General features: G+C 41.5%; 1 protein-coding gene across 1 annotated transcript in view; it reads left to right on the top strand.

Annotated features, from left to right (window-relative positions):
- Nucleotides 1-13,075, top strand: part of LYST (lysosomal trafficking regulator) — a 393,838-nt gene that overhangs the window by 132,766 nt on the left and 247,997 nt on the right. The window contains exons 10-12 of the mRNA XM_075267816.1: nt 590-699; nt 1,424-1,811; nt 3,799-3,937. Of these exons, the coding sequence (XP_075123917.1) occupies nt 590-699; nt 1,424-1,811; nt 3,799-3,937 (637 nt within the window). The remainder of the gene's footprint in view (nt 1-589; nt 700-1,423; nt 1,812-3,798; nt 3,938-13,075) is intronic.

Below are 13,075 nucleotides of genomic sequence, written 5' to 3'. Positions count from 1 at the left end.
GAATTCGGTGGATGTTCTTGAGCTGGAGGCGGCAGGAGGTGTTGAGGGCTTGAATATGTGGCTTGAAGGATAGTTCAGAGTCCAGGGTTACCCCAAGGCATCGGGCCTGTGGGACAGGGGTAATTGTGGTTCCATTAACTTTGATGGATGGGTCAGGTGGTGGGGCCATACAGGATGGGCTGAAGATGATAAACTCTGTTTTCTCCATGTTGAGTTTGAGAAAGCGGGAGGAGAGGAAGGATTGGTAAATCTTTTTTGCAAAGCTGTATTTGGCTCTTGATATGACTCTTTCAGAACAGGGTCAGGGGACAATCGTACACATCAGGGAGAGTGTTTGCCTACATAGGCAGTACGGCAGTACAAGTCATTCCTGCTCCGCTAGGGATTCTGGGTAAAAAAAATATGCAAATCTATTCTCCAGGATGTAATTAGGAGAACAGTGCACTCTGTGCGCCACCCTATAGAGATCAGCATCCTTAACATCATGAACGACTCAGTTATAAAGTCTTTTTAATCAGAACAGTAATTCTACAATGTCACAGAAGCCTTATGCAAAGCTTTGTTTAATATATACATTTCTTCATTTTAGAATGTCAAAAAGTATTGATCGAAATTTTGGTTTCATTGATGGGTCAGAGTTTAAATTCAGAGGATTTAGCTCTTCTCTTACGTTGTTTTCTGGAAAGTTCTTTGCCTAATGTAAGTATTCTATATCTGTTATACGATAGCATGAAATTTCAGATTTGATTTTTAACAACAAATTTAAGAAGTGTTTGGAGTTTAATAAGGCATCTCCTTAGCACTTTGCTGCTTAGGATCTGTTTTCACAGCATTACCTTTGGCACTCTGTTTTGTTACATTAAAATAGTTATAAGCGTGACCGCAGGAAAATAGTTTATTTTGAAAAAGTGAGCTTTTATTTATAAAAGAGGTAAAATACAATAGCTCGAATTTAAATATGGTATCGCCAGAATCATACTGACCCGCTGGACATAATTGCTATACCAGCTTAATGCAGATTGAGTGCCGTAAAGACAAAATGCATAAATTGTGATAGAATAGTGTGTGTGTGTGTGGGGGGGGGGTTCACATAGACCACCAAAAAAATGTTAATAACATTGAAAAATATATGTTGCCCAAAATGATACAAAGTTGAAGTACACTTCTCATCCAAAGAGTAAACCCTCACATAACTATGTTGACAAAAAAAAATAAATATGCATTTTGGAAGGCGTGGAGGGAAAATCTGAAAAAAGTCTCCAAGCATTAATGTATTCATTGAATTCTTAAAGGGTCAAACTATGTTGGAATATTTGACCAAATATAGCAATTAACACTTTTTTATTATGTAGAATTAAGATCCGTAAATATGAATTTAGTAAATTGTAATATTATAGTCATAAAAAGTGTTTTACTGTTTTAGGAAATGCTTGTTAAAGGAATTCTCAAGATCAGCGAGGCTAGTAATGGCATGATGCCTCTGAAACACTTGGCCTTTCCTCTTAACCTAATTGGATCAAGTGGTGTTGCTCAGAAGTCTGCTGGCTCAACCAGTGGTAAAATAACAGGATTCTGCCGAAGAGCAAAAACTTGGCAAAATAAAGACGTCCAAAGTGACCATATACTCTCTCCGTGGCACATTGCACCTATTCATTTACGTTTGGTTGGCCAGAATTGCTGGCCACATATGTCTGATGGATTCAGCCTAACACTCTGGTTAAAGCTTGAATGCAATCAAGAATTAGAAAGTTTGATGAGAGGAAAACAAACACGGAAAAAAAATAAGTTTGCTTTTCAATCACAAAGTACAGGTATACATCTGGCTTTTTAAGACTTTTCTTATTTCAAAATGTATGTTGAATTTGTGAGGTGGTTTGTTGACAGTAATCTGCCAGCTAGCAGTTGTGCATCTAGGATTTAGGATCCCAAACCTAAATGGAAGCACCCTATTCCCCCCAGTTATTAGTAAATTATACATTACTTATGCTAAAGAGCAGACTGTTACAGGAAATTGCTGCATGTGTTTTGTGAATGATGAATTCAATGTGCATGGCATGCGCAGTGAAGCAATGAGTACTTTTCTCAGTACTTTTTTTTTTTTTTTTTTAAACAGTGCATTAGACTACCAGATTCTTCATTCACTAATAAATAAAAACTAGTATACTAATGTTTGCATGGATGAGCAATTTGGATTTAAGCAATTTTGGGCTTCAAACCACCTGACATATCCCTTTAAGTGTTGTGTCATGCACTGTAGATTTACATCAAATGGTGATGCAACATGCAGTCAAACTGATGTAATTTTATATTGCGCTGAGGGGGAATGGGCATAGCAGCTGTGCATTCTTACTATGTTACACAGTGGATATTTTGCTGCAATGCCTGGGATCAGATGTATCTTTTATACTGATTGTTAAAGCCAAAGACTACATAACTAAGTTAATAGCTGTAAGAAAAAAAAAAAAGTACCTTTTATTAAAAAAAAAATGCTGTTATTTTGGTTCATCTTGCATTTCAATATGTCAATAAAAGTGATCAAAATTTTGTACGTACACCAAAATGGTAGCATCAAAAACTATAATTTTGTACTGCGAAAACGCAGTAAGTTTGAAAAAATATTTGCCCCCTTTCTGATTTCCTGATGTTTTGGATGTTTGTCACACTTAAATGTTTCAGATCACCAAATAAATTTTAATATTAGACAAACATAACACAAGTAAACCCAAAATGCCGTTTTTAAATGAAGGCATTTTATTATTAAAGAGATTCTACCATTAAAAACCTTTTTTTCTCGTTGACAGAAAAGCTATTCTTCTCCTGCCTTTAGATGACTTCTCCGCCCCGCCGTTCGGTTAAAATCCCGTTTTTTGCCGGTATGCAAATGAGTTGTCTTGCAGCACTGGGGGCGCCCCCAATGCTGCAAGAGAAGTCTCCAGCGCCGCTTCCTGGGTTTGGCTTCAAACTTCTAGGCCTAGGGCAAAGCTGACTGCGCATGCCCGCCGGCCACAAGAAAAAAGTAAGAGAAAAAAAATGTTTGGTAATGGTAGAATCCCTTTAAGGGAAAAGTTAATCAAAACCTACAGGGCTCTGTATGAAAAAGTAATTGCCCATCCTCCTCACCTTATAACATAAATTAAAGAGGACCTTTAATGTCCTCAGGCACATGCGGTTTTATATACTGCTAGAAAGCCGACAGTGCACTGAATTCAGAGCACTGTCGTCTTTCTAGCGGTATAAAACCGCATGTGCCTCTGGACATTAAAGGTCCTTTTTAACTGTGTTTTCTCACATCTCTGGGAAGCTGAATTCAATTTCCCTAACTTTACCCAGGCCTGGATTATTTGTCTAAATCCGCCTGCAAAAAACCCTGTGTCAACAGACAGAGTGGCAAACATTTACATTGTAACAATGGAGGAAATACTGTTTGAAACAGCATTCTGATACTCGGATGTTAACTCGCTTCTGATGTTCGTACACAACAGTAGAGCATATAGACAGGGATTTTCCTAATGGCACGATGCCTTTGTTTTGGTTTTATGGTTTCCTTATAGACTAAAAATTCACAAGTATGATGAAAATCTGTGTTTTTCCCATTATTATTATTAGAACACAGGATGTCTGTACAATAGGTGACTTACTGTAAGTTTTATGAGCAGTATGATGAATTGAGATGTTAGCCAGGGTAGTTCTTTCAAATTATAACACTGAAGAAATGCGAAACTGTTGCATAATTTATCATGTTCTTAGTGTTTAGTAAGATGTGTCTGTATTTAAACTTATTTATTTTACTTTTAATAGCAGACCAAACTCTTGGAGCAGAATATTCCACTTGTGATAGGTTTTTGGATGAAGACTTTATACATGTTCTCTCTGTGGGCTCCAAGGTGCTCATGATGCAGATCTGGTTCAACGTGTCATCAAGTCGTTTTACTTTTAGGTAATCTATTTTGTCTTAGTGAAATGTTTTCAGTTAAAATTGGAGTAATGCAATTGCACAAATGTTAGTTTCAAATTTAAATTAAATCTTCATGCAAACCTAGCTTTCCCATGTGCTCAGTTTTGGTATTCTATATGTTGGTCTCTCACATGAAACTTAGCTTAGCAGCAGCTTTCTCTGCTTAAAGGGATTCTACCATTAAAATGCTTTTTTTTTTTTCTCGATAACACGTTGGAATAGCCTTAAGAGAGGCTATTCTTCTCCATCTACTTTTAGTCTTCTCTGTGACACCGTTTGGTTGAAATCACGATTTTCTTCTGTGTGCAAATGAGTTCTCTCGCAGCACTGGGGGCGTCCCCAATGCTGCGAGAGAACTCTCCAGCAATGCCTCCATCTTCTTCTGGAACGCCCTCTTCCTGTGTCTTCTTCCATCCTTGCTTTCAATCTTCTAGGCCTCGGGCAGAGCTGACTGCACTTACCAGACTGTGGTACTTACTGTGTAAGCGGCCATTTTTCTTGTGGCCGCGGGCATGCACAGTCAGATCTGCCCGAGGCCTAGAAGATTCAAACCCAGCTCCAGAAGAAGACCCACAGAGAGGCCGTTCCTGAAGAAGATAAAGGCGTTGCTGGAGAGTTCTCTCGCAGCATTGGGGACGCCCCCAGTGCTGCTGGAGAACTCATTTGCATACCAAGGAAAACCGGGATTTCAACCGAACGGCAGCGCAGAGAAGACATTTAAAGGTAGGAGAAGAATAGCCTTTCTTAAGGCTATTCTTATGTGTTATCAAGAACGTATTTTAATGGTAGAATCCCTTTAAGCCTATGGAGATCTGTTTGACACCTTTTGTAGGCACCAGAACTGTTCCACAGAAGGACAGGAGTACTTAGGCTGGGTTCACAGCATCTCTGACTTTCTGTATGGGCATTCTGTTCCCCTTTCCACATGAAAAATGCAGAGAGAAAAACGCTGCAAGCATTTTTTCACTTTTTCGGGCGGAAACCACGCAGAACCCATTTTAGTCTGAGGCCTGCGGGTTTTCGTGTGTAACCGCTTTTTTTAAGTGGATTAGGTTTCAGTTTGGGGTTCCCCAAGCGGACCCCAAATGGAAACCCAAACACTGATGTGAACAAAGTTTTAACAAAGCTTTTGCTGCCTATTAGACAGTTGTAATGAAGATGATAATACTGGTGCAACCTCCCTTACTGTATACTTATGCTAAATAATTTACTAAGACTGGTATTTCCTATGCCTGTCTTATTAAAGTTCCCCTACTGGAACGAGACGGGCCTGTATTATTAAATTATAAAATTGTATGACTTTTCATTTTATAAATTACTAGCAGGAGGACCTGGCTTCGGGTATATTTCATTTTTTGTTTGTGTAGTGGCCTCATAAGAATTGCACAGTTTTGTATGTGATTTGGTGTGTGTCCATAAGCATCATATCTCAGTTTGGATATCGGTGAAAAACCTGCAAGTGGTTGTTATGGATACCTGAAGTAAAGCTGTGTGAATGTGAACTTGTGTAACCATGTAATCCACAGCGCCCTGGCCCTTTAAAGCATTAGCATATGGGAGGGGGAAAACTTTTCAAAATGGGTGGTGTCTAGAGATGAGTGAATATACTTGATTGAATACCTCCGACGCATAGCTCCCCGCGGCAGGGAAGATGGGAGGGGCAGTAAAAATTTGATGCCCCGGAAGTGTTTATGCATCGGGAGCTATATGGTGGCGGTATTCAAACAAGTATATTCACTCATCTCTAGTGGTGACCATGGCAGCCATTTTGAATTCTGCCATTTTGGAACCAATTTTATTTTTTTTCAATGGGAAAAGGTTCATGGATCACATCAAACTTGTTTTACAAGAAAAACAATTGTGTGCTTGGTTTTAACATAATTTTATTCTTTCATGAGTTATTTACAAATTATGTGTTCAAAGTACTGTCCATTGTGTTGGATTGTCAATGCAACCCTCTTCTCCCACTCTTGACACATTGATAGCAACACCACAGAAGAAATGCTAGCACAGGATTCCAGTATTCGTTGTTTAACTCCCTCCCGACATCCGCCGTAATAGTATGGCACTGCCGGGAAGGACTTCCCGCAAACCGCCGTACTATGGTGCGCACACAGAACCTGCGTGCGCACCATGCCCTGCGGGTGTCAGCCGTAACATACGGCTGGCATTGCCCTGTAACTCCCGCGGTCGGAACCGTGTCCGATCGTAGGTGTTAACCCCTGAGATGCCGGCGGTCAAACATGTGCCAATCGACACCCCCTGCGCCGGTTTCGGGGGGTGTTGATGTTTGTAGGGGGCAGCCCGGGATCTGATCAGTGACCCCGGGTCTGCCCCATCACTTACCCCCTCCACGTACCTGGTTGATCCTGCCCAAAAGGAAGCTGTCAGCCCTGTGCGTCTACACAGGCTGACAGCTTCCTCTACACTGCAATACACAAGTAACATGTTTCACTTGTAAATCTTATAATGTCCGTAAAAAATAAAAGGGTGACTAAAGTTTGATGCCGACATAAAGCAGAGATCTGGGACATAAGATTTATGATATAATTTTTGGCGGTCTGACTATCTGTATGCAATGCACATCATTTCAAACGTTATAAAATGCATATTTTTCTAAATTTCCACCACATTTCCTATTTTTTCATAATTAAACACAAAACATATCAACCAAAATTTACCACTAACATGAAGTATAATGTGTTACGAAAAATCAATCTCAAAATCACTTTGGTAAGTTAAAGCATTCCAAAGTTATTGCCACATAAAGTGACACATGTCAGTTTTAAAAAATCGAGTTTGGTCAGGAAGTCAAAAAGTGCCATCGACGGGAAGGGGTTAAGGTGCTACATATCTTGTATCTTTACAGCATAGACAATTGCCTTCAGATTACCCTAAAGATAAAAGTCTAAGGGGGTCAGATCAGGAGACCTTGGTGGCTATTCAACTGGCCCACAACGACCAATCTACTTTTCAGGAAACAGTTCATCTAAGAAAGCTCGGACCTGACACTCATAATGTGGTGGTGCACCGTCTTGCTGGAAAAACTCAGAGAATGCGCCAGCTTCAGTGCATAAAGAGAGAAACACATCATCCTGTAGTAGTTTAAGATATCCAGTGGCATTGAGGTTTCCATTGATGAAGAATGTCCCCCTAGCTTTGTACTCCATATACCATACCCATCAATTTTTGTGTTCCAACAGTCTTGGAGGGCTCTATCCAGTGTGGGTTAGTGTCACACCAATAGCGGTTTTTTTTTTTGTTTGTTTTTTTTGTTTGTTTAATTTCACCATTCACAAAAAGTTTGCCTCATCACTTAACTTAATGTTCTGTGTAAACTGAGGGCCCTGTTTCAATTTTTGTTTTGTCCATTTTGCAAATTCAGTACGCCGATCTGTGTCGTCCTCGTTGAGTGATGTTTCTTTATTAGTGACAATTTTCATGCGTCCACATTTTGGCCAATCCAACACTGAATCAGTTTCATGAAATTTGGCAAGCAGATTTCTAACTGTTGCATGGGAGATGGGTGTCTTGCATTGAAATTTGGTGCAATGACTTGGGTATTGCGTTCTCCAGACATCAACACAATTTCTATCCGCTCATCGTGTTAACCTCTGCGACATATCAATGGCTGTAAACAAAGAGAAAATTGTTAATAACTTATGAAAGAATAAAGTTCCGTTAAAACTAAGCAGCACACCATTATTTTTCTTGTGAAATTCTCAATAAGTTTAATGTGACCCTCGTCCCATTGAAAAAAACTAAAGTTGGATCCAAAATGTCAGCGTTCAAAATGGCTGCCATGGTCCCCACCCACATTAAAAAAAATTTCCCCCTCCCTTATGCTAATTTGCCACAAACAGGAAGTGTGCTGAGCTGTGTATCTAATCCTTTGATGTATGATGGTGTGTGTTGAGCTGTGTATCTAATCTAATCTCAGTGTTAGATATCAGTGATGGATAAACCTGGAGTAATGCTGTATGTATGTGGTGTGGTCATGTGTACGGCAGTTGGAACATGAGTGAAAGACTGCCAAATGTCAGTAATTGTTTTGGGAATACTGTATCTCAGGAATGGTACATCTAAAAGAGTTGAGGCCCAATCTTAAAGGGATTCTATCATTAAAACTGCATTTTTTTTCTCGCTAACACGTAGGCATAGCCTTAAAAAAGGCTATTCTTCTCCTACCTTTAGATGTCTTCTCCGCACCACCGTTCCATAGATACGCGGTTTTTATCGGTATGCAAATTAGTTTTCTCGCAACACTGGGGGTGTCCCCAGTGCTGCGAGAGAACTCTCCAGCGACTGCTTTTTCTTCCTCTGGAAAGCCCTCTTCATGACATGTTCTTCGGATGGCTTCTTCTGGCTTTAAATGGGACCCATTACACGAGCATACTATGTAAGCGGCCACAAGAAAATGGCCGCAGGCATGGCAGAGCCGACTGTGCATGCGTCCCATTTAAAGCCAGAAGAAGCCATCCGAAGAACACGTCACAGATAGGGTGTTCCAGAGGAAGAGGAGGCAGTTGCTGGAGAGTTCTCTCACAGCACTGGGGACACCCCCAATGCTGTTTGAGCGCTGGGGACCGCCCCCAGTGTTGCGAGAACTCATTTGCATACCGATGAAAACCGTGATTTCTACGGAACGGTAGACGTCTAAAGGTATGAGAAGAATAGCCTTTCTTAAAGAGGCTCTATCATTGGGAAAAGTCAATTTTAGATAAGCACATCTTTGCATAGCCTTTTAGAAAGGCTATTTCGCACGTACCTTTTGTATGTAAATCGCCTTAGTAGATTTTGAATTAGTCCGCTTTTATTCATATGCTAATTAGCTTCCACCATGTACTGGAAGCGTCTCTGATCACAGTCTGCTCTATGTGTATGTACTGTTGTACAGCAGAGGCTGCTGTGCTGATTACTCATCTCTGCTGTACATATACAAAGAGCAGACAGTGTACACAGACACTTCCGGAATGCACGCAGAGGTTTAATTAGCATATGAATAAAAACAGACTTATTCAAAATCTACTGAGGCGATTTACATGCAAACGGTACGTGAGAAATAGCCTTTTTAAAGGCTATGCAAGGATGTGCTTATCTAAAAATGTCTTTTCCCAATGACAGAGCCCCTTTAAGGTTATTCCTACGTGTTAGCAAGAAAAAATGCAGTTTTAATAATAGAATCCCTTTAAACCTTCCAGGATACCTGAAGTATCTGTGTGCCAAATTTGGTGAAGATTAGAGATGAGCGAGTACTGTTCGGATCAGCCGATCCGAACAGCACGCTCCATAGAAATGAATGGATGCATCTGGTACTTCCGCTTTAACGGCGGCCGGCCGCTTAACCCCCCGTGTGCCGGCTACGTCCATTCATTTCTATGCGAGCGTGCTATTCGGATCGGCTGATCTGAGCAGTACTCGCTGATCTCTAGTGAAGATCAGTCCAGTCGTTTGGTCCCACATAAAAAACAGACAGACACACATAAACTCACTTTTATATATATGAAACTAGCAGGAGGACCCGGCTTCGCACGTATATATTTAAGTTTTTTGTTTGTGTAGTGGCCCCATAAGTATTGTCCAGTTTTGCACTGGTGTATTTTGTATATCGTTTCTGTGTGTCTATAAGGTGTCTATAAGCGTCATGTGATCATGTGTATCTCATTTTGGATATCAGTGAAAAATCTGGGATCAGTTGTTATGGATACCTCAAGTAAAGCTGTGTGAATGTGACCTTGTGTGTAACAGTGTCATCCAAAGCGCCCTGCCCCTTTAAGGCTGACACAAAGTACACAAAGTAATGAAGAAAAATGGCTGGGTTGCTATGTAAAGCTGGAGTAAAACTCGAATATGTTGTACTCTGTGCAGAGCCATGTGTCTAATCCTCCGGCGTGTGGAGTGGTGCATATCTAATCCCCTGGCGTGTGGTACTGTGTGCAGTGGCGTGTATTTAATCCTCTGGCGTGTGGTACTGTGTGCAGTGGCACGTATCTAATTCTCCCTTATGTGTACTGTGTGCATTGGTGCATATCTAATCCTCTGGCGAGTGGTATTATGTGCAGTGGCGCATACCCATTCCTCCAGCGTGTGGTATTGTGTGCAGTGGCACATATCTAATCCGCTGGTGTGTGGATTTGTGTATAGACACATGTATCTAATCCTCTGGCGCTTGGTACTATGTGCATATGCGCGTATCTAATCCTCTGGCTTGTGGTACTGTGTGCAGACACGCGTATCTAATCTTCCGGTATTGTGTAAAGACATGCGTATCTAAAGCTCCGGCATGTGGAACTATGCTCAGACGTGCGTAACTAATGCTGCATGTGTAACTGTGTATAGATGCACATATCTAATCCTCCGGCGTGTGGAACTGTGTGTAGATGTGCATATCTAATCCTCTGGCATGTGGTACTGTGTGCTGACTTGCGTATCTAATCCTCCAGCGTGTGGAACTGTGTGCAGATGCGTGTATCTAATTCTCCGGCGTGTGGTACAGTGTGCTGACATGCGTATCTAATCCTCTGGGGTGTGGTACTGTGTGCAAACGCGTGTATCTAACCCTCCCTGTGGGGTATTGTGTGCAGTAGTGTGTATCTAAACCTCCCTCGTGTGGTATTGTGTGCAGTGGCGCGTATTTAATCCTCCATTGTGTGGTATTGTGTAAAGACATGCGTATCTAATCTTCCAACGTGTGTAGCTGCGCAGACACTCGTATCTAATCCTGTGGCATATGGAACTGTGTATAGACGCACGTATCTAATCCTCCAGTGTGTCGAACTGTGTGAAGATGCATGTATCTAATCCTTTGGCGTGTGGTACTGTGTGAATACTTGCGTATCTAATCCTCTGGCATGTGGAATTGTGTGTACATGTGCATATCTAATTCTGTGGCATGTGTAACTGTGTGCATTGGCGCATATCCAATCCTCTTTTGTGTGGTATTGTGTGCAGTGGCGTGTATCTAATCCTGCGGTGTGTGTGGAACTGTGGGCAGACTTGCATATCTAATCCTCCAGCGTGTGGTACTGTGTGAAGACGCGCGTATCTAATCCTCTGGTGTGTGATACTGTGTGCTGACCTGTGTATCTAATACTCTGGCATGTGGTACTTTGTGCAGAAGCGCGTATCTAATTCTCTGGCATGTGGAACTGTGTGCAGACGTATGTATCTAATCCTCTGGCGTTTGATGCTGTGTGCTGACCTTTGTATCTAATCCTCCAGCGTGTGGAACTGTGTGCAGACGTGCATATTTAATCCTCTGGCCTGTGATTCTGTGTGCTGACCTGTGTATCTAATCCTTCGGCGTGTGGTACTGTGTGCAGACGTGCATATCTATTCCTCTGGCGTGTGATACTGTGTGCTGACCTGTACATCTAAGTCTTCAGCGTGTGTTCCTTTTGAGCGTAGCAGAGGAAATAACAGAACCCCTTGCTATAATCTTCGGTAAGTCATGGGAAACAGGAGTGGTCCCTTTAGATTGGAAAAGGGCAAATGTCGTCATCTACAAAAAGGGGAAAAGGGACGATCCAGGAAATTACAGGCCGGTAAGTCTGACCTCGATAGCAGGAAAAATCTTTGAGCAAATTGTCAAGGAACATTTACTTCGGTACCTGGATGGGAAGGCATTAATTAACCAGAGCCAGCACGGCTTTAGGACCAATAAATCTTGTCAGACTAACCTGATTTCCTTCTACAACAAAATCACTGAATGGTTGGACCAAGGGAATGCCGTGGACATAGTATATCTTGACTTCAGTAAGGCATTTGATAAAGTAAAGTATCACATAACCTTCTTATTGAAAAAATGATTAAGTATGGCTTTGACAAAAAATCAGTTAGGTGGATTCACAACTGTCTTAATGATCGAGCACAACGAGTAATACTAAATGGCTACACATCAAACTGGAAGAAAGTCAAAAGCGGGGTGCCGCAGGGCTCTGTTCTGGGCCCAGTACTTTTTAATATCTTTATAAATGATCTGGACGATGGAATTATTGGGGAACTCATAAAATTTGCAGATGATACGAAGATAGGAAGAATAGCCAACACTAGAGAGGAGAGAGAGTGTATTCAAAAGGACTTAGACACATTGGAACAATGGGCTGAGGCGAACAAAATGGTATTTAACAGGGACAAATGCAAAGTTCTACATCTGGGTAACAGAAATGTAAAAAACATATAGTATGGGAGGAATAGAACTAAGTGATAGCATAGGGGAAAAGGACTTGGGCATAAGAGTAGATCACAAATTCAACATGAGCCAACAGTGCGGTGCTGCTGCAAAAAAGGCTAATAAAATTCTGGGATGTATTAAGACAAGCATTGAATCTAGATCAAGAGAGGTCATTATTCCGCTGTACTCTTCCCTGGTCAGACCACACCTGGAATACTGTGTACAGTTCTGGGCGCCTCAATTCAAGAAAGACATCGATATATTGGAGCAAGTCCAGAGAAGAGCAACCAAAATGGTGGAAGGTCTGCAAACCATGTCCTATGAGGAGCGGCTAAAAGAACTGGGATTGTTTAGTTTGCAGAAGAGAAGGCTGAGGGGAGATTTAATAGCAGTCTACAAATATCTGAAAGGTAGTCACAGTGCAGAGGGATCTACCCTATTCTCATTAGCACAAGGAAGTACAAGAAGCAATGGGATGAAACTAAAGGGAAAGAGATACAGATTAGACATTAGGAAAAACTTTCTGACAGTGAGGGTAGTGAGAGAGTGGAATAGGCTGCCACGGGAGGTGGTGGGCGCTCCATCAATGGAAATCTTCAAGTGGAATCTGGATAAACATATAGCTGGGATGATTTAGGAAAACCTGCACTCGCAGGGGGTTGGACCCGATGGCCCTTGAGGTCCCTTCCAACTCTACCAAAAAGAAAAAAAATCCTCTGGCCTGTGGAAATGTGTGCAGACGCGTGTATCTAATCCACTGGCATGTGCAACTGTATGCAGACGCATGTATCTAATCCTTCGGCTTATGGAACTGTGTGCAGACACACATATTTAATCCTCTGGCATGTGGAACTGTGTGCAGACGCGCTTATCTAATCCTCTGGCATGTGATACTGGGTGCTTACCTGTGTATCTGTTGCTCCAACGACATGAATAACAGCTTAAAA

This window comes from Leptodactylus fuscus, chromosome 3, assembly GCF_031893055.1.
Source record: "Leptodactylus fuscus isolate aLepFus1 chromosome 3, aLepFus1.hap2, whole genome shotgun sequence".
NCBI lineage: Eukaryota > Metazoa > Chordata > Amphibia > Anura > Leptodactylidae > Leptodactylus > Leptodactylus fuscus.
Note: the sequence above shows the minus strand (reverse complement) of the source record. Positions and strands in the feature narration are given on the sequence as shown.